The sequence below is a fragment of the Vespula pensylvanica genome, chromosome 17, assembly GCF_014466175.1.
Source record: "Vespula pensylvanica isolate Volc-1 chromosome 17, ASM1446617v1, whole genome shotgun sequence".
Taxonomy (NCBI): Eukaryota; Metazoa; Arthropoda; class Insecta; order Hymenoptera; family Vespidae; genus Vespula; species Vespula pensylvanica.
This window is the reverse complement of record NC_057701.1, coordinates 4,143,472-4,165,948: the sequence shown is the minus strand read 5'-3', so window position 1 is coordinate 4,165,948 and position 22,477 is coordinate 4,143,472. Positions and strand designations below refer to the sequence as shown.

At 31.2% G+C, this 22,477-nt stretch overlaps 4 protein-coding genes across 8 annotated transcripts; 1 reads left to right on the top strand and 3 right to left on the bottom strand.

Moving 5' to 3' along the window:
• Positions 1-3,745: 3,745 nt before the first annotated feature.
• LOC122635028 lies at positions 3,746-9,614 on the bottom strand. 4 transcript variants are annotated; one of them, XM_043824730.1, is made up of 4 exons: positions 9,493-9,614; positions 8,701-8,916; positions 5,435-6,408; positions 3,746-4,961 (listed from the first exon to the last, which is right to left on the bottom strand). In XM_043824730.1, exons 1-4 carry the CDS (start codon positions 9,612-9,614, stop codon positions 4,429-4,431), a joined length of 1,845 nt encoding a protein of 614 aa, XP_043680665.1. In that variant the 3' UTR covers positions 3,746-4,428. The 4 variants fall into 4 exon arrangements, with proteins under 4 accessions (XP_043680665.1, XP_043680666.1, XP_043680667.1 ...); XM_043824731.1 differs by lacking the exon at positions 9,493-9,614 and adding an exon at positions 7,977-8,258 and having other exon boundaries at positions 8,655-8,805; XM_043824732.1 differs by lacking the exon at positions 9,493-9,614 and having other exon boundaries at positions 8,655-8,805.
• Positions 9,615-9,630: 16 nt separating this feature from the next.
• LOC122635026 (patched domain-containing protein 3-like) lies at positions 9,631-14,601 on the top strand. The gene is made up of 12 exons (XM_043824728.1): positions 9,631-9,810; positions 10,601-10,847; positions 10,929-10,999; positions 11,073-11,285; positions 11,917-12,494; positions 12,587-13,210; positions 13,297-13,427; positions 13,495-13,656; positions 13,723-13,993; positions 14,073-14,194; positions 14,288-14,459; positions 14,542-14,601. Exons 1-12 carry the CDS (start codon positions 9,710-9,712, stop codon positions 14,565-14,567), a joined length of 2,718 nt encoding a protein of 905 aa, XP_043680663.1. The 5' UTR covers positions 9,631-9,709; the 3' UTR covers positions 14,568-14,601.
• LOC122635030 lies at positions 14,480-15,649 on the bottom strand. 2 transcript variants are annotated; one of them, XM_043824738.1, is made up of 3 exons: positions 15,292-15,649; positions 15,138-15,219; positions 14,480-15,049 (listed from the first exon to the last, which is right to left on the bottom strand). In XM_043824738.1, exons 1-3 carry the CDS (start codon positions 15,361-15,363, stop codon positions 14,718-14,720), a joined length of 486 nt encoding a protein of 161 aa, XP_043680673.1. In that variant the 5' UTR covers positions 15,364-15,649; the 3' UTR covers positions 14,480-14,717. The 2 variants fall into 2 exon arrangements, with proteins under 2 accessions (XP_043680673.1, XP_043680672.1); XM_043824737.1 differs by having other exon boundaries at positions 14,480-15,052; positions 15,292-15,627.
• Positions 15,650-15,853: 204 nt separating this feature from the next.
• Positions 15,854-22,171, bottom strand: LOC122635027 (hemicentin-1-like). Its single transcript, XM_043824729.1, has 6 exons — positions 21,626-22,171; positions 20,664-20,793; positions 19,093-19,292; positions 18,161-18,478; positions 17,022-17,522; positions 15,854-16,736 (listed from the first exon to the last, which is right to left on the bottom strand). The coding sequence occupies exons 1-6, from the start codon at positions 21,999-22,001 to the stop codon at positions 16,186-16,188; spliced, it is 2,076 nt and encodes a 691-aa protein (XP_043680664.1). The 5' UTR covers positions 22,002-22,171; the 3' UTR covers positions 15,854-16,185.
• Between the last annotated feature and the right edge of the window lie 306 nt (positions 22,172-22,477).

Genomic DNA, 22,477 nt, shown 5'->3' with positions numbered 1-22,477 from the left:
CTTACGTCTTCATGGAATTTTATGTCTGATTAATCTTCAAGTGTTAAATGAGATTCTTTTGGTTATAAGATCGATCTTTTGAATCGATTTTGTATTATTCAATTTTTTATCTTAAGAATCGAAAATCAATTTTTCTTTCTATTCTAAGGAAATTTTGTCACCGTAATTATTTTATTGAATGTTGAAGAATGATGATTGATGGTTTTTCTGTTAAAAAATTAATTTGTTATCAACGAAAAGGTTAATTAAACAAATAATTTTTAGACAATAATCAACAACAGAAGTGTGTTCTTACTAATAATTTATTTAATACATAGTATTTATTATTTTTAAAGTTATTGTAATGACAATTGAAATTTAAATACTTAAATATTTCTTTGACTGCTTTACCTTAAAACAAATGTTATTTATTAATATGATATGAAATAAATATTTTTTTATTCAACTATAAAATGTTTAAAAATATTACTGTTTTAATCATTTAATCACGTGTGTATATATTTGTGTGTATAATATCACCCTTAAACCTATAAATTACAACCAATAAATATGTAAATTTCTAATTTGCGGTTAAAAATTAATACGAATATTTTTTTGTATTTCTAACTATGTCAAAATGATTGAATCTATACGTAACAATGCAATAATGATAATAATGATAATCTAAACTTCTTTAGAATTATAGAGTTTAATATGTTTAGAATTTTAAAAAATGGAGTTTAAAATTTATAAAATTACATATCTATGACTAATGGTATAGAGGACGAAATATACATATATATATACATATCTATAAAAAATATATCTTAAAAATTGAAATCTTAGAAATTGAGAATTAATTTGAAAATCATAAAAAATTATATACCTTTATGATTTTTAGATTGATTATTGCAAAATCGATTTGTCGATTTCGATTTTTGAAAAGTATCGATTTCTTAAAGTGGATCGAACATTTCTACTATATATACGACTAGTGCCTACTGCGCAAGCGTGTGACGTGCGAAATAGAGAGTAGGAATGTTTCCCCTTCTCTCCACTACTGGCTTCTTTGTCAGGAAAGCGTTTCACTTTTCGTCCCGCCTTAGCAAACAGGTTATCATAGCTAAAGAAATTTCAAAAGCTATAATATACTTTTCAATAGTAAAATAGAAAAATTGTTTTAAATTTGTACGGATATATTAAATTAATGAATGTCTGCTTTAATCTACAAATTAATGTGTTGTAAATTGTGTGTTTTACGCAAATTAACATTTCGCTTTTTTTTTTATTAAGAAAATTATTGCGCTTGTGCATAACGAAACCCTTTGTCAGATAAAAAAAAAATAATATCGTCAATATCGCAGCCCAGACAAAAAGAATGATATCGTCTATTTCTTTTTCCGATCTAATTGACAATATAGTCTTCTTACATATTTCAAATAATACAATATATCGATGGATAATCCTCTGGTTTCTCTTTTTCTCTCGAGTTATTTCTCTTCTTTTTCTATTTATGAAACATTATATGTATGACTTATTCAAAGCTATGGAAAATTGTATTAATTACTTAAATTAAAATAGTATTAATACACTGCTGAAACCTAGATTAAAAGTGTTGATATTTGTACAAATAATTGCTGGAATAAATTAAAATATAGTGATAATAATTATGGAAATAATTACTAGAAATTTTCAATTTAAATGATAGATTACTAAATAGTAGAAAAATCGACAAACCACGACAATCGCTGCATCATTATTTTTCTCGCTTTTCTTTTAACGCTGGTCTATGCATGAAGCATGCTTTTTGTTTCTTTCTCTCTTTCTGTACCGCCTCTTCAAATGGTTATATTTTTCGTGACGTTTTTCTTTTCGTCTAGATTTTGAAAAATCACTTCGAATGCGGCTAAAACAGTTCCAATTCAAAAAAATAACTTTTTCTGCAGTAGCTACGTAAAAAATTTTCAGAAAAAGGAAATTTTCGAGATAGTCTGTTATATTACAAAAATAATATATATATATATATATATATATATATATATCCATAAGAGAGAGGATATATATGGTTTACATAATTGAAAACAGATTTGTGTAGAATCATAATCTAGTCAATTTAACTACTATACAAATGATGATGATGACGTGCGTGCGTGTGTTTGTCATTATTTTGCAATTAATGAATACTCCCAATTTATTTTGAAATAAATAAGAAAACAAATTATCTTCAAATTTCAGTTCTTTATCTTAATATTAAGATATATTCAAGAGCATATGATTTTTTACAATTAAATAACAGAGATTTTAAATACTTTTAGTTATTATTTTCTATAACAAGCAATGAAAACAGAGAAAATTTCTGTCTTATACAAAAATCATTTGTGATAGAGATTTCTTTTTTGATGAAACAATACTTCATATTCATAAACATGTATGAAAGAAAATAGAACAAATTTAATTCTTGTACAAATATCGTGTATTTGCAACATTTTGTTTCCCGAATATAATTCAAAATTCTTTTATAACTATTCTTTTGCATAAAAATTCAATTGAGATTCTGTAAAATTGATGACTAACACTTTTTAGAAAATTTTAGTTTATAATTTATCAATATTGAACAATGTTTATTATATAATATTTTTTATTATATATTTTATTAATATATATATATTTATTTTTTTATATCTTTTTATTTATATTTCATTAGATATATATAATTATATATATATAAAACTCTTTACTTTTCTTACTAATTAGTAAGAAAATTAGTTATGCATATAAAAATATGTTATTATTATTATTATTATTATTATTATTATTAATATTTTATATACTTTAATGTAGATCACATATATAAACTCTATAAAACTAATAACAGTAATAATTCATGTAACTTGCTATATGTATTTTAATTTTCAAACAATATAAATAATTATTCAAAAAAATAAAAAATCTATTATTTGTTTATATTTTTAGATGTTAAAACTATACTATATAATTATACAATATTGGATAGTATTTACGAAAATATTTGCGAATGGAGATACATATTTAAAGGATTTCTTTTGTATTTATTATGTAAGAATAACATTTAATTTTTCAGAATGAAGACAATTACTGATTAATGGTTATTCATTCAGCTATTATTATTGTTTTATTATCGTTATCGATATATTATTTTCTTTATCATGCTCAAATAAAGAATAGCTCGAAATTAATAATCATTCTGGTTTGTCTGGCACAATATACGATGCCTGGATCTCATGACCTGTAAAGTCGAGCCGTCAATTGTTCGATTAAATAATTCTATTATGGTAGATATGCGGAGAGATTATTCAAGCTGGTACCACTTGTACATGGGCATGAAATTAAATTATAACTACTGACGCATATACAAGTAACGTATTATCCGTAACAATGAATCTGTCGATGAATTTTTTTTATATAGAAGGATATGTGATTACTTTCTTGAAATTATTAGTCAAACGTAAACTTGCCTTGGTAGAGATAGTATTTAACCTACATTTAAATATTATATCTATCTTAAATACGCTTTGAATATTAGTTTAGATTTTTATATCATGAAACAGTTTGATGTATTTACATATACATGTATGTATATAAATTGTATATAAATTGCATAGATTACGATGTGTGTGTGTGTGTGTGTGTGTGTATACATATGTATTTATTTGCAGATTCGCCTCGCCTGTTGAAAAAAAAAAGTATTAAAGTAACTTATTATCCGACACTTTTGATAATTTCAAGAACTTTTCAAGAAAAGCTTTTGGAAATGTTGCTACATTATAGTTTTAATAGCGCATATATGTACGTTTGTGAAAGTATTCGAGATTGGTCCGATAGTAAGAACAAGGTCAATTACATTAGGCCGAGCATTAGTAATAGCATAAATTGGGCGATAACTCGTAAGATTAAAAGAAAAGGAAGATTAATCGAAAAAAGATAAGAGAGTTAAAGATAGAATTAACTGAAGCATCATCTTATCAAAATCTAATGAAATTTTATTTTCCGAAAGTTATTTTATTCTATAAATTGATAAGCAAATTTGATCGTAAGTAATTAGAAATTAAATACATTAAAATACATATATACAATGTCCATATATATCACGTAGGTCTACAATAAGATTTGTTTCAAAGAAAAATCAAATATTGCATTATAATTTTTGATTATTGCACTGATTGCACCAATTTGATTATTTTACCGACTCATACTGGAATACTATTCTATCAACTTATAATTATCCCTGACACGAGTTCGTATATAGTACAACATGAATTGTTTTACGTAATATCCCGATAGGAAGTGAATATAGATCAAATGGTGATTTTGGGCAGTATGAAAAAAAGAAAGGGAAGAGGGAAGAGTTTATCAGACAGACTGTCACTGGGTCTCGGTCAATGAACGGCTATTTACTCGAGCAGCGGCGTTTCAACACTCATCTGTTGTAACTTCTCCAGCTTTCCTTCTCTTTCTTTCGTAGCATTCCATGGCTCGTTGTAGACGTTCAAGGTATTCTTGAAGATTATCTACATCCTGAAGATTTCTTGAATCGTACCGTCCAAATGATCGCTTTTGTACAAGTGCCATAAGCATCACAGTGATCATTGGGAGTGTCATACCCAAGAGGAATCCTGGTGTCATGATATTTTTTAAACCATGCTTCGTGAAACCTCGATAGAGCTCCGCCCAAATTCCTCCGTCTTCGTGTTGAGGGTATTTGCCCAATTTGCCATAAAGATGGGGCTTAATCTTGCCAGTCTTGGCAATGTAATTGTAGTAATGGGGATCGTAAGATTGAGCGTATAATTGGGAGTAATATACGTCGCCGGATGGAGGTGGACCATTCGCATCAGGGAACCAAACATTAGCGTCTTCGTAAGAAGGTCCATGAGGTGGGAAACGATGATAACCAGGTGGTTTCGTGTAGATCAATTCAAACGGACCTTTCCGTGGGAACGGTGCTGTAAATAGAACAAAGAATAAAATAGCTAAAATTTTCAATTATTCTATACGAAAGGGCTACGTTTTGGAGTCTTTTTTCAATATGTTGATGATCAATCGATTCAACATGTTTTAATTGACTTTATCTTTATTAAAAAACCAATTTTTATTACTATGTATTTTATTTGTCAATATAACAGCAACAAAACTTTATTTATGTATAATATATAATAATCGTATTTTATGACTAATAATATGCTTAATGGGTAATCAAATATGATAAATTGTTAATTGATTTATGGTATTGCGATATAAAGAATTAACGCACTCGAATAACCATATATTGGTGCTATAAATATTAGAATGAATTGTACTATAACGTATTAAAAAATGAAAAAGGATAAAAGAATATTCCAAAACATGATCCTTTTTAGGTAGAATGGTCTGATTTATTTTTTTACTATTTCTTATCAAAGTTTTAGATTTATCTTACCTATAACAGGACCTTTTGATAAGACACCACCGATTTTAGGCTGAGGAACGGGATATGGTTGGCCTCGAATCCATCTGTTACGTTGACGCCATATCATGGGAGTAACAACGTCGCTCCTTGACTGAATTGCTTCAAGAGAATCCAGAGAAATAGGTGATTGTTTCAATATCGTTTGATTTGGTATCACTGGACTCGTTTGAGCATTCTGAGAAGGTTGCAATATTTCAGAATTGGTTGTATACTGTGCCGCATAACCATAAACTGGTCCAGGCATTTGTAACACATGTTGAGGCTGGAAAAGCACTTGTTTCTGCACAGGAGGTACCACTAATTGTTGCTGCTGTTGATTTATTTGTGGATACGATGAAACTTGTTCTATTACTTTCGGTGTCGTTCGTACCAGTTGTTGTTGTATTTGTTGATCATTTTGCGATATAATTTGCATCTGTTCTTGTTGATTTTGAGGAACAATTATATTTGACGTTGGCCATTGATTATTTTGGGATTGGCTGTTTTTCAGAAAAAAATCCAAGGACAATTGAGATTCCTCAGGTGTTTTTGAATTTAGGAATGTATTCAATGCTATTTCCGCAGGTGTCTTGACTGTGTTCGTTACAGGTTCAAGTATTTGAGATTTCTGTATTTTGCTGTAAACATTGTCTGGAAGTTTTCGAGCTGACGCAACATTAATTGACGAGGATATTCCAGCGTGATTGAAATTAGTTTGCGAAACTTGTTTATTGGACTCGTCTTCTTTGGGCATTGTATCCTTTGAAGCAGCATCCTTGCTCTCGTGAAAGATCGGATACAACTTTTGTGGTCCATTCGTTAATGATTTAACGACGTTTGATGAAATTTGTGACTCCTCGGCTGTGTACTCCGTATTTTCCGTCAACGGATTTCCTTCGTAGTTCAACTGCGTTTGAGCAATTCCAATCCCAAGGATAACGAAAATGATTATCTCTTTCATGATTCTAGAAACCAAATGCAAACATTAACATTTAAATGCTTCTCGTTTCTTGACGTTATATTTTTCTTTTCGACACAATTTATATAATAATTGATAATTATGGTATATACATATATATGGAAAGGAAAAACATCTTCATCGAAGGTTCTCAATAGCTTTTACATTAGGTAATTAGAATGGAGTTGGACTAGACGTAACTTTGCGTTGTTCTGTTGTATCGTTCCACTTACACCATTTCACACTGGATAATCGAAGGCATTAAAGATAAAACATTTGTATATAAAATTGTAAAATAAAACATTTGTAGATACTTCTCGTATCACGATAAGAATTTCAAAAAAGAAAAATTCATATATTGTAGTATTTTCACCTACGTGTTTTATATAGCGAATATTTAAACTAGTTCTTAACATGGATTCGCACAGAAATTATCTCATACCTATCGCTAAAGAGAGTGTTTTACATAACTCATATAAATGATAAAGTGGATGTGCCTACGCATCAACAGGTCAAGATCATCTAGCGTATTTTCCGTAATGCAAGCTCTTATAAATTCCTTCTGTGAATGAAGTTAGAAATGTTACACGTTTATCTTCTTCGAGATAGAAGATTGTTGATTATATGACATTTGTTCTTTTAGATCGTGTAATTGTTAATTGGAATATCTTTCAAAAAATTTTAATTAACTAAATAATTCATTAAATTTAATTAACATATGATACATTAAAAGATTATTAGATGTAATGGTTCAAAAAAGAATGATAAATGTTTTATTTAATGTTAGGTTTCTATTTTACTACGGAACAATAGAACGTTCAATGCCGATGATTAGAATGATCGAAACTGGAAGGAAAGTCGTCCCAATATTAAGAGAGAGTGTTGACTACGGAAGTTCAGTCTTATATGGGATGACCCAGCTTCAAGGTCACTCACAAGATTGTGACTTGTCCAATAGAAAGTATGCTACCATATAAAAAACGAAACTATAGTTGATTCAAAAACGTCATCGTTGTTTTCATCGTCGAATTTTATTGCGAACTTAAATAAATCCCAAGTATTTCTTAAAACACAAGAACTAAATTTAATTATGGATTTTAAAATTCTTTTCTTCTTTATTTACCTACTTGAAATCAAATTTATTTACACGAGGTTGAAAAAAAGATTAATAGCTACATGTTTAAATAAATAAGAAATAAAAAAGATATTTTAGAAATATCTCCAAAACCTGTATGCTCCATTTGCTTATAAATGTGACGATGATAATACGTAATAAAAGGTCAATAATAAATAGTGAATTTTTATTTTACGAAGTGAATCTCTTCAGGGATCTATTATGACGCATTCGTTGCTCATAGTTGATGGCTTTCTAAAACCGTTAATCCATTATAAATTCAACATTCGACCGAAATTTAAAAAGATTTATAGATTCGAACAAAAAACTTTAATGATTCTCGCGTCCTCATTTCGCTATAAAAATCAGTTTTGTCTTTGTTTGAACAAAATGGCTTTTTTAATTTTTCGAGAAGGTAGACGGTATTTAACGCGAACGTTCACCGAACCCCGTTTACTTACATTGCTCGAGCAGCGTCACGCGACCGTCTTTTCTCGATGGATCAACGAAGCGTGACTAGCCCGTAGATCAACACCGTTTAAGCTATTATCGTAATATTTCTTGAAATGATCCTCACACCTTTCGCTATTTTAACCGTAAGTAATGTGGTACGCGTGAGGTATCCGTCCATCGGTTGGAAAGAGACCAGGAAGACTAAGAAGGTCCACGGATTATGAGAAAGGCATTCACTTCGAGGACCCCCTACTTTGCTTGCCACACTCCCCTCTTTACTTTTACATCACCTGTTGCACGATCTGCGCTTAATATTACGTTAGTCAAGTTCACAAGTTAATATCAATTGTTGTCATTCATGAAATATAATACGTCATTGCTTAGATGTCTCTTATTGAATAAATATCATTGACAAATTAAGGATTGTATTAAAAATATAAGAAACGATTAAAAAGATGATTACAAAATTCTGAACTAGTTGACAAAACAAAAATTTCAATTTGACAGCATTTTTTGAATTGACATAAATGATTTAATGAAAATGAGTTTGTCATAAGTAGTCTAACGGTTCAAAATTAGAAAGGTAAATGCAAAGATATTTTGCAAGGAGGAGAGATCAGTAGTTCGCCGATAAACGTACGAAAATAGTTTGTTGACAATGCAGAAACTGAATAACGGTTACTTACCGCGAGGGACCTACTTCCACTCCGGCGGTGTAGTGAATTCACTTACTTTTGATCTTCCATCGATGAGAGATGCGGACTTAGTGATTTGCTTAACCTCCATAAACGATATAAATGAGGGCAAGTGCGAATAGGATTTACAGTGACTGATCCTCGATCGCATTGCTCATAAGCAATACATAATACCATAATGTCGATGCTAACAGATTTTTGATATATGTTAGCATATATAGGTATATTAATCTTTGAGTTGATTACATTGATCCTATAAAAAAATAGTATTAAGTCCTAATAGTAAGTATTATATATTTATATATAATTATTAATAGTAATCTATATAGGTTAATGCATAAATATATATATATATATATATATATATATATATATGTATGTATGTATGTATGCACGTATATGTGTATATATGTACATAATTATGATGATGTTCCCTAATATATTTTATACGATTGTCGTTGATTTATAATTTGCTTCTATTAATATATTCTGGTCGAAAACACAATAACAATAGTCTGTAACAGTAACAAATTTTTAAGAATACCTCATCAACAGTAAATTGGTTCTTTATAAACCAACTTTCTATTATCTATATTAGACAATTTAGATAATAAAAGATATTAAATATAAAAAATTTTAACAAAAAAGGAAGGAAGAAAGAAGAAATTGGAAACTATATTGTTTGAAAACTACATCGTATTTTTATATCAAACTTTCGATCAGAAAAAAACAAAAAGCATCGAGCGTGCATGATAAAAATATAAAAGACAAAAGGAAGCAAACGAATGGATCTCTTTAACAAATCTCGTATATATCTCGTTACACCTACTTATTCGATGCTCTTCGGGGTAGAGTAACATCCGTAGGAATGAAACGAGAGAAAGAGAAGAAGAGAGACCAACGCGAGTTATATAATTGTAGTAGATTACTTCCATCGTTCGTCACATGCATGCCATCGTGCTCGTGTACCGCGTTAGAACTTGCGTTGCTCTTCAGTCAACATTTGGACACGAAGAGTGACCGAGCCCCAACGATCGGACGCCATCATGGAAAATGATTCAAAGAGTTCGACCGTAAATGTAATATGGAAACGGTTGAAAGAATCGATTCTTAACTTTCAACTAAACTCCGATCAAATATTTTATCGGTGAGTAAAAGGATTCTTGGATTAATCGATTGTTAAATTCTTCCCTAGTTTCTTGAAACAAAATAGATTTCGTACATGATATGTGTCCTTATTTATTACGAATTTGATGCAATCTTATGTTATGATGATATCATCATATTTGGCTTAGATATTATTCCTATCACAAGTCATAAAGTTGCTTCTTACTGAATTTAGCATAGAAGAAGTCTTTTTTCGCGAACGATTTTCGGATAATACTTATCAACTTCGATATACGTCATGTTACTAATGAATCATAATATGATATTTATTAGGATCGCTCATGACGATAATAGTGAATAATCGACAATAAAATCGGTGAACATATTTTCGAAACGTATTTCTGTCTACAGAGTTTAAATCTAAGAGATTGAGCGTAACGATACATAGATGTACGAAGGCTTTAACAAGTAAATTGCGATGAATTTCAATTATTTGACAAGACTTCGACAACGAAGGAATAAATATTTTTTCGAAAGATCGGTGTTTTAATGCATAACTTATAATTATATCGATATTAAGAAATAGATCGTTAAATCTAAAGGGCGTAGTTCATTGTTCAAGCATATTTTAATTAACCGAATTAAAGATAATTTGTCGTTCTATGAATCGTCCGTATTCTTAAAGCACACATACATGGTCTTTCGCTACTCGCTGCATCGACGCTTCAATGTGTGCGTACTTACAATTCAACTTTTATTCGTTTCAAAAAGAAAAGATTAATTTACAAAATAGTACGAGAGATCATTTGTTCAAACAATTTTCCTTTTAGAATTGGCCTCAGTATAGGAAAGAAACCATGGATTTGGCTACTCGTGTCCTTCATCATCAATTGCATATGTTGTCCTGGAATGATATTCTGGAAAGAAGAAGTCGACGATCTGGAACTTTGCGTGCCAGTGAATTCGGAAATACGAGCAGATGCTATTTGGGTTCAAAAACATTTTAGGGATGATCTCAGATACGAAAGTATCATCATTACTGCACCGAACATTTTGGAACCGGAAGTGTTGCAATCGGTATATAAAAGAAGATCTATAATATTTCTTCCATGATGACATACCTATTATACGTATGACATGTACACTTTACAATCGCAGATCAGTGAAATCGAGAATGCAGTGAAAAATATAGTAGTTAACAATCATACATGGAAGGATGTATGCGCTAGGTGAGTGCTGCGTGTTTAGATATCGATTGATCGATCATTGATTTAACACAAAACATCGCGATCTTTATTATAGTTTTTTAACGTGGTTCGAGGAAGATGAAAGTTCACTGTTCGAAGATACATACAGTTTCGAGTTTTCCGACGAGATTATGCAGAATTTAAACAACACCATGTTGAAGGATGGATGTATATATCAGTCCCTTTTAAAACTTTGGCAAGAAGACGATATATCTGCGTTAACGAAAGAAAAAATATTAAAAGATGTCACGAAGGCAGTAAGAGATAAGTGAGTTAATATACTATTTTGCATACATATTTCTGTCAACATAAATTGGAAGGAATTCGCGAACACTACTTGAGTCAATTCTGTACAAGAGCCGAAAAATGTTGATGAATTAAATACGTATGCGTGAAGATTAGAGAATACAAGTTGTTTCATGAAATCTGATCATAAACTCCAGGAATTATAAATTCAGCTCACAAAAATTGTAATAACGTTAATGTAGACGTTTTCTCTATGTAACCATCTTATTGTGGCATCAATTGTTTGCTTTTCATCGTAGAGATTGTTCAAAATGGCTAAATGCTTGGGCTTAGAATAGAATCAATCGTTCTTTCTAATTTGAACAATATCATTTAACAGTTTGAAAGAATTAAATTACTGGAATACGAAACATGGGCTACAAGTGGAAAACGAAGACGGTTAAAATGCATGTTTATGTATATATAGACATGAACTATGTTTTCACTACTTTTCTGTGTTGAATTCTTTATTAAAGTTACCTATAGATATGCGTACAAATTATTGATAAAGATATTTATATCCCATTTTTATTGACATCGACATTTTTCTCGGCTCTACTACAGAATTTAACGCGTTTAAAAAAAGAAAAGAAAAAATATCGTTATATGCTTAGATCTAGAAACCACATACTGCACAATATCGTACCGCTGTTATCCGATATCGAGTACGATGAAATGAGTAACGTAAAGTCTGCAAAAGCAACAATACTGAATTGGATGCTGAAAAAATCGAATCCACATTCCACCGAATGGGAATTACAATTTATTGAGCGTGTACTCCATGGAAATCATACTCTACCTTCGGGAATGGAGATTTATGCGGTTTCCTCAAGGAGCTTTAAAGATGTCTTACACGAAGTGATGATGAACAATATGCCAATACTATGTTGTGGATTATCCTTGATCACTATTTACGTACTATCCATGATCGGCAGATGCAACGCAATCGAGCAAAGATTGTACCTTTCCCTTATGGGTGTTTCCGTTGTTGGTCAAGCGTTGATATCCTCTTACGGAATATGCTATTACTTAGGATATTTTTACGGCCCGTTACATCGTGTATTACCGTTTCTCTTACTTGGTATTGGTGTTGACGACATGTTTGTTATAATGCATAGTCTTCAGACGCAAACCGAGAGTGACAAAGCTTTAGAGATTCCTTTACGTATTGCCAAAGTTGTTCAACATGCAGGTATGCCAACGATAATGACGATAATACTTCTACAGATCATTTTTCTTTGTCTCAATACCTTCCTTAATAAATTTGCGTTTTTTTGTTAACAGGCATGTCCATTACTGTGACATCTTTTACGAATCTAGTTGCTTTTGGAATTGGCATGACGACAATGATGCCATTTCTTAAATCATTTTGCATGTTTGCAACTATGGGGATATTATTTTTATATATATTCGAATTGACCTTTTTTGTTAGTTGCTTGGTATATGACGAGAGACGACTTGAAGGTAAAAGGGATGGTTGCTGTTGTCGGCCCAGATCCGAATGGAAACCGAACGAGTGCAGTAAAAAAAATCTGCAACAGATCATCTTCGAAAATTACATCGGACCGTTCCTGATGAAAACATATGTTAAAGTTGCCGTGATAACGATCACAGTATGTCTCGTATGTATCAACATTTGGGCCATATTTCAGTTGAAGCAAGACTTCGACCCACTCTTGTACTTAAATCAAGACTCTTATCCCATACGCTTTAACGAAAAGTTAAAGAAACACTTTCCCGCATATGGTAAACACGGTGCCGTTTATATGGCTGACGTAGACTATTACGAAGATCGTGATTCTTTACTTCAATTGGTTGATGCTCTAAAAAACAATTCTTTTATTAACAATCACTCTTTGGATCCATGGTTTGTGGCATATGACAAGTGGTTGAATAATATCAATATAGGTACTAAAGATACACATTATTGAAAAATATATTTTTCAGAAGTAAAACGTTCTGTAAAATGTATATTTTTATTATTTTTCCCATAGCACATGATATTGAGAGTAAAGATGAATACTATGGTTTCCTTACGGAATATCTATTATTAACTACAGAAGGTCAAGCATATATAAAAGATATTATATTTGACAAATTACCTATTGGTGATTACAATATAACGGTATATAAATATTTTTATTCTTCATAAAGATTAACATATATTTTATTGCAAACTTTCAATACTTCAGACGTCCAGAATTCCAATACAACATGTACTTGTTAATAGAACATCGGATCAAATAAAAGCGATGCAATCTATGAATGAATTAGTAAAAGTTACTAATTTATCTCAGGATCATTCTCATGTTGTGATATATTCCCCCGAGTATATATCATGGTCAGCTAACAAGGTAAACGAAATATGATCTTTCATATGAAAAGTTTTCAATTTCAATAACAACATTATTATTTTACAGATAATTGGAGAAGAATTAGTTAGAAACTTGAGTTTAGCAATAGTATCTATTGGATTAGTAACAATACTTCTGTTGAGAAATTTACTGGCATCATTTTGGGTCATTAGTTGTGTAATATTTACACTGATTGATCTTTTAGGTTCTATGTACTTTTTAGGCTTGATCGTCGAAATTTCATCTAGTATTCTTGTTCTTCTTTGTATTGGATTAGCAGTTGATTATGCTTCACATGTTGGATTAGAATTTATAAGAAGAACGGGTTCTAAAGATGGTATGTGTGATACATGTTATGTACAATAATTTACTAAGAATATTTTTTGTAAATGATAGCAAATATGTTTCAATTGCAGAACGGGCTATTAGAACATTGAAGATTATTGGGCCACCTGTTTTTAATGGAGGCTTTAGTACTTTTCTTGCATTTATTTTACTAGCTTCTAGTAAAGCATATCTCTTTAGTGCCTTCTTCAAGGTATGATTCAATATTTACATATATTAGATAAAATACATGTATAATATACGTATTTAAAAAAAAGTAAAAAATATAAAATTTGTATTATTTTAGTTATTTACTGCTGTGGTAGCGTTTGGATTATTTCATGGACTGTTATTTTTACCTATTATTTTAAGTTTATTGGGACCTAATGAAATGAAAACAACAAATAATACTCCAAAGGAATGCGATATAAAAGAAAATAATGGATATTACACTGTTCATTTACCAAACAAAGCAGAAGGTATTAATCAACAGAAATAGTAAAATATTAAGTTTCTATATTCCGTATCAATACATTAACTTATACTTAAATTTTTTTACAGATGCAGGAGGCGGGCGTGAAAATTAATTGTTCCAATTATTGCAAAGACTGAATAAATAAGAAATTGACTATAAGAAACTTTGATGCAAGAAAAATAATAAAAGTATACTACTATAAATCTCTCTTTCCTTTTTTAATAAAAATTTGCGACATGCAAATGTCTTAAATCATTGAAAATTATTTTTTCCGCCTTGGCTTTACTTGTATCCATTCTGTATCTTCAGTTTCCATACTTTCTTCTATTTCATCACTTTCAGAATCACTATCATTTTCAAATGCAACAGGTCCTTTATTAATTTTCTTTGCTAAACACGCTACAATCCATGGTTGTAATGGCGGTAATTTTTCAAATTCAATCACAGCCTGCGTTTCATTGCCTTCAACACAATAACGATAAAATTTATATAACTCTTCTGCTACTTGTTTACAACTTAAGTCTTGAAGTTCTGTATTAAATTGCTCATCCATGAAATCTTCAAGTTCACAAGCAATTTCACTGCTACACAATCCTTCTAGAAACAAATATTTAGGGTATTTGTATATATGCAAACGATAGCACATTTTATATTTCACAATAGAATATAAATTGCAACAAACCATTGATATATATAAAGTCGGTAATATAGTGACAAAATAGATCGGCTTTGTCTATGGATCCCATACCATGTTCAACTGCTAACTAAAATAAATTTTTCTATAAGTTAAGTATTAATTTTAGTTTAGATATAAAAATATATAAAGAAATGCATACTTTCAATGCTGTCCAGTTACTAAAAACACGTTTTGTTACAGAAAGAAAAAAATCCTTGGTCTTTTCCATCATAAAATAAATATTTCTACTTAAAAGGTTACGAAATAGAGTACTTATTTCAATTATATTCAACAGGCACTCATTTTAAATAACTCTTCTTTTTGAGGTTATGATTTATATCCAAAATATGTGTAGAAAATATTTTACAATAATTCGTAATTTGTAGCATTAATAATATTATTCTTAATAAAAAATTACGTACACTGTACAATAATTGTATGTTATTATTAAACAATATTGTATTTTTTAGATATTACAATTACAGTTAAATAACAAAACGAAGGTATCCCCTTCGGATCTTAATTCTACTCTGCACTTCCGCTAACAGCGATCGACTGGCCATCTAACGAAGAAATTGTGATTGTACTTTTGATATTTCATTCAAAGGTATTTTTCAGTAGGTATGTAAATACATCATATGATACATCGCATATTCTACCGGTATACTTGATAAATTCGCCATCTAGCGGAGGAAAATTTGTAATCACAAAAATCGAAGAAATCGAAGGAAAATAATTTCTTTTTATTTTAACATATACTCATTAATTTCCAGAAGGAAACTTTATTTTTGACAATAGATTACAAAAAATATACGGTATATATATATATATATATTCCTTCGTACGAATATATTTCTTTGTACATTGATATTAAAAACTTTTCCTTAATAGTCTTTTTTTTAAAAACATAACTTGATCGCAAATGACTGCAATTCTTCGATAAATACCTTTTATATTTGAAATACTCATTGTTTTGTTGGTAATAAAATATCATAACTATAAAATATAAGGTATTTACCGAAGAATTTAATCGAAAAACGAATGTCTCAATCGATCACACCATCGTGGGTGGTTGTAACACAGCCGGAGCTCTTCTCACTTTCAAAGCTTCTGGACTCATAGCTCGAGCTTGTTTCGCTATTTGATCGTAATCGTATAGAACTGCCAAATTCCCATCTTGAGTTGATTTACTTGCAGAACCCTTGCTCGCCGACAACGTTTTTGTTGTTTTTTGACGATCCATCGAAACATTATTACCATAAAGAGCATCAGCTGCGATACTACCTTCGTCCTCTTCACATCTATATCGTCTTTGTTTCATTCTCAACAAAGAAAAAATTCCTATCGATATCAAGAGGAGTAGAAGTAACAAACCAATGGCCGAAGCAGCAGCGATCACTTTCATTTCCGACGGATCGCGAATGATCAATTTGATATTCGTCGAATCTCTACCCTTCTCGCTCTCCACCAGAAGAGTATACATGCGCGAATCTTCTTTTTGTAAATTCTTGATCTCCAATTTGGCCCAATAACAATTCGTCACCATTTTGTCTTCGATGATCGGCTCTAATGGCAACGCTTCATATTTTGGCTGTATGCTTTCACCTAAAAAGGAAATTTTAAACGTTGAAATCTTTTATACACAGATATACATATACATTGATAAATACATATAGCGCAGCAGAGAAATATTCTAACGTCCTTTTAAACGAAATAACTTTTTATAAATTGCACGTAAATGACTTAAAGAAAAATGTAAATGAAATCTATCATATGTTTGGTTCGAATTTTTTAATTTTCTTTATCCATCGTATAATTTCAAAGCATTTAGTTAAGCAATTGAAAGATAAATTTTTCTACAATTTATCGTATATAGTTTTAAATCTTTACCTGCTCTGATATGAGAACTTCCCCATTGCCAAGCAACGAGTCGAGGTGGTGGTCGCGAACAAAAGCGAGACTTTAGTCGATGCACAGGTTCACCGGCCCATCCTATCGACTCATAAGAACCATTTTCACCGGAACCGGACGGTCTGGCTTGTATCTCGGGAGGTCCGGTAACGTGTAACACGTAACGTACTTCGCTAGGTGTTTCCCTTCTCGTTCCACTTATCATGTTAAATGCTACACAACGATACTCCCCTTCGTCCGACCACATGACGTTTTCCAGACGTAAACGCTTTCCTGAGTCCTTAGCACGAGTTGGATTTTCAATAGTCTTCTCGGTGGTGCCACCGCGTAAGTGTAACCACTTGTAGCGCGGTATTGGATTGCCCTCGAATTCCGGACATTCAAACGTCTCCACGCTCGAGCCAAGCTGTGCTGTTTCTTCGATCTCCATCAGGGTTTCGTTATCGTTCGAATCTTCCATTCTCTTTGCTCGTGGTGCGACTGTACGCAAAAAAAGTAGTAAAAAACTTAAAGAGGTCAACACGATAATAGACCAATAAATAAGCTATCGGAAAAATTGTTCAACATTTGTTGGAAGTTATACGTTCTATAATTAGAATTTGGTTTTACAATTATTTGTACAAATAACAGACACACAGATTTTACGAGTATATAATGATACAATATATGTACAATGTTCATAATTACTATGCTATAGAATAGAGATAAAAATACAATTAAAATTTTTCCTTAAGTTATAAATCAAATTGGACTTTTTGCCGGGTGACTGTTTCAACAAATAATTGCGAGCTATCCATTTTCGTCATTCTTTCCACTTCCAATCTATATAAATCGAAACCATATCTGACGATACGTTCAGAATCTAATACACATTACATATATATTATACGTTTACATATAATTATACGTATTACATATAATTATACGTTTAGATACATTATTCGTTTATCGTTAGACAAATCTATAATAAATAAAATAAGATAGTAAATGAAATGGTACAAAATAATAAAAAGAAAATAATATGAAATAATAAAACAGCGAAAATAAATTCTAAATAGAAAAGGAATTATTTCTTCTAAAGAAATTGTGAAAAAAGAATAAAGCAAAGTTGTACGAACATTGAACATCGAGTGCATAATTAGCCGGTGGGCTTTCACCGATGATATTAACCGCCTTGCAAGAATAGAGCCCGGCATCGTTCCTCTTAACCGGCTCGAATCTCAATTCAGATACCGTCGAGGTGCTGTTACTCTCAGTTCTGTTCTCCGTCAGCAATAGAATGTTCTCGCTACTTATAGGAGTTGAATCTTTAAACCACTTGATCATCGCACTTGGATTGGCGTCTGCAACGCATTTCAAGTTCATAAAACTCGTCGAATCCTCCAGCGAGCTTGTCATCCAACGTGGACTCGTTTGAAATCTCACTTCTGGAGAATCTATAACGTTTAAGTTATAAAATAAAATAAAAAGAAGTTATTAAGGATGATTATAGAGCATAAAGTAGAATTGGTTCTATTTTTAGAGAAATTGATATGCAATAATATATAAAGAGTTTTAAAACATATCAAGTTACGAAAAAATAAAGATGTATATTCAAACAAATTTTCATATATTTAACATTTTTTATTATTCTTAATTATTATTACCTCTACCAAACCTGTCCAAATGACGGATTTTAAATATCGTCTTTTTCAAATGACCGAGATCATCATTATTAAAGAAACAACTGAAAACTGTTTTGTTCATTATTGTAAAATAAAATAAATTTAAAATAATAAGGAATGAAGTATTTTTTGTTCAAATATCAAATTAAATTGACAAATGTTATGAAAATAAATCGATAGTTTTAAAAATGTCAGTAAATCATACGGATCAAGAAATATGAAACACCCAGTATAATATTTTAGCAAAGTCTTGAACAATAGTTAATGGATCTTTAAAATTAACATGAATTTACTATTTTCAACAATGAAACGGTTACTCGAATTACTCGAAATATATTGGATTGCGTATGTATATATATCTAATTGTATGAAAATTCTGAACATACAATGGATGTTCAGCTGGGACTCCGTGGTAGCTGGTACTGGACTAGACGGATGAATAGTAATGCATCGAATCATTCGACCGTGATATTCTCGACGGCCACGAATGCGTAAAAGACTGTGAGCTGCCCAAGTTTTAGGATTATCCACCTCGGTGGCATTCATTTGTTCTCTCAGTGCCTCAACTTCCTCATCTCCTATAAACCTGCATCAACAAAGATCGTTTTTCAATAATTCATGAAGATTTGAACGAGAAGAAAATTGTTCTCTACCGGACTCGAAATCATCGTTCTTGTCTTTCGTTTTATCGTCGCTAAATCGTTTTGCCACTTCAAGCGAGCAGTACCGTGAAACGATGCTCGTAATATTTCTTTCTTTCCTTTGCTTTTCTCTTTTCTCTTTTTTTTTTTTTTTTTTTTCTTTGTTAAGCCCAAGGATCGTTTACATAATTACGTATATACATGCTGTTTCATACTAGATGGAAATTATTTTAATGGAGAACGTATATAAATAATATAAACACAAAATGATATTACGAATGATTCCGGTTAATATTAATATTAATGACAATTTTCAATCATGTTTGGTTTTTCTATAGATTGTTACATGTTAATTGTGGTGATCATTGAATAGATCATTTGGAAGATTCGAAGACAAAGTTATATAGAATAGATATTCATATAAATTTTTTCATAGTTCTTTTCTAATATTATTTACATGTTTAATACTTCCACATATTATGAAAAACCTTGTGTGTGTCTATATAAATATCAATTTCTCTAGTATCATTTTGAGTGACCAATCAAATAAGATACAACTAAATACGCCAGACCGTGAAACCAAAGAGAAGAACTCTCTAGAATCGCTTTGTCCCGCATAAACAAAATGTCCCGTGGTTTTACCTTAAATTACCGTACACAAATACAACATAAGTATTCCTCGAAAGAAAACTAAAGTAAATCGTACGCCATTTTCTATCTTTCAATTTATCATTTAAATTGCGGCCATAAACACAAGCACTTTATATATTTTATATAAGACCACACAAATTTATATTAATTGCAAAAATAATTAATCGTAAAATAATATTATTTTACAAATTTTATAAATAGTTTCCCTAACTCATCATAGATACTAAAAAAGTGTGTTTAGCTATTAGCACATCGTGTTTCCTTTTTCTTTAAAAGCTTTCTTCTTCTTTTTCTCTTTTATCTTAGATGTATTCGTCATAGGAAGAAAATGTTATATCTTGTAAAACTTATCCGAGGGTCACACTAATGGCCCCTGAAGGATGCTCGAAAAACACTTAAAAGATTAACTACAATACTTCGGAAAGCATTAAAGCTGAGATTATTCTACGATCGTTCGGTAATCATCGAGCTTCGAAAATTAAATCTTAAATCTATCTATAAGAATGTTCTGAAAGAATATTACAAATATCGTTTGAAAATATTGAACTAATTGCTGCGATATCATAATTAAAAAAATTTTCAAAATCTATTAAAAATAAATATTTATTTGTGAATAAGCAAGCGTTACACGATTTCAACGTTGTAGAAAAACATTATTTACTCACCACTTTATAAGGGCTACTGGATTTCCATATCTGGACACGCAGGAAATCGTCACTTCCTGTCCTTCCCTCAATGTTAGGGAGGTATTTAAAATCGTACCTCCGTATTCTAGACTCGGTTTTCTCGGTTTCACTGAAACAATCATTTTCGTTGTGCGTTAGGAAGGAATAGAGGTCTACCGATAAAGCGTAACCCGATAGGGTTTAAAAAGTAGTCTTGTAGTTAGATAAAAGTGAATATTCTTTCTTATCGAGATTCTCCGCCTGCTATTTTAAAAAGTATTTTTCGATCTAGGCACAGCGGAAACGTGCTTTCGCCGTCCGAGGGGTTTAAACGTTCGCCGAACAAGAATTCCCAATTACATGTGATTCGTTAGGAGATACGGGGAAAAGTAGAACGGAACCACGAACTTGTCCGTCTCGAACGAATTTTAAATGAGTTTAGAAAACGTTTATTTCACCGCTAATACAATGTGTGTGTTTGTACGTGTATGTATGCGTGTATATGTGTAACACCTTCCGATCGAAGCGTAACAGCTTCTTTCGTATAAATTTAAATTTTGCGCGCATTTAAAACCGTTCGTTTAACTTTACGTTTAAAAATTTTAATCTTATCGAATTCGAAATGGACAACTTTTTAATCGTTATACTTTCAACTGTTGTGCAATCGAAGAAAAAAATCATATCACAGAACAATCTACGATATTTTATTTTAATAAAGAGATATCTAAATCTTCGATTAAGAAAAGTAGACCATTTCTTAATTGTTATGCATTAAACTAATAATTGATGAGAAAAAATAATATTGTACAGCATCCTCTGATATTACGTTAGTTAGAACATGTATAAATACTTGTAAATAGAAGATTTTTCGACACAACAATATAACGACTTGTTTGTTATTGAACATTGGCATATATTTAAAACAAAAAATACGAAAAATACCAAGGAAGGAAAGCGAATACCTCGAACGAGTAGACGTGCCGGCAATGATGTCAAGGCATCTTGTCGCATAAAATCACCGGAAGTTACTTGACACTCCCAAAATCCATCGTCGAACTCGAGAGATGCTCTTCTGATAAGAAGAGTGCAATCGTTACTACGTAGACTAAACCACTCGTATTTGTCCGGATATATTCCGACAGGTTTTCGATCCTTTTGCCAAATACACTGTCCCTTTTTATCTTGCACTTTACAAGGTAATTGCACATCGTGACCAGCCGAGACTTCCTGATAAATCGCTGGAACTTCCTTGAATCGTTGTTGAGCGCACGCGACGATCGTAATCGCGAGGACGATCGTTAAGCGACGGATCGTCGAAGCGACGCGCGGGAATTTCATCTTCGTTCGAACGATGAAAGCGCGCCTCTTCGACTTCACCGATTGCTCATCGTATAAAGCTACGTATTTTGTTATCGAGTCATCTCGATCAAATTTATCGAGCGACAATTATTTATTTCTTTCAACTTGTCGCGAAACAATAATATAGATACTATTAATAAGATAATATATACGATGTTATACACGATTAAAAAAAAAAAAAGAAAGAATAGATTGTCGATTTGAATCTACTAAGAAGCAGGCTTCTTACTCGTCTTTGAGTTGCGTCCTTAAACGAATCTGACTCGAGAATAAACAAGTTCAGGGTTTTGCGGGGGAGCACGTTGGGTACACTATCGCCATCAAACGAAGAAAACACGAAACACTTTTGAAAGGTATTACGTTTAAAAACGATAATGATTTTTCGCGCATTTTCTTAAAATCGAACAGTTTTGTTCGTTGTCTCTTGAACAGGAGAAGGACACGTTAAAGAGCCT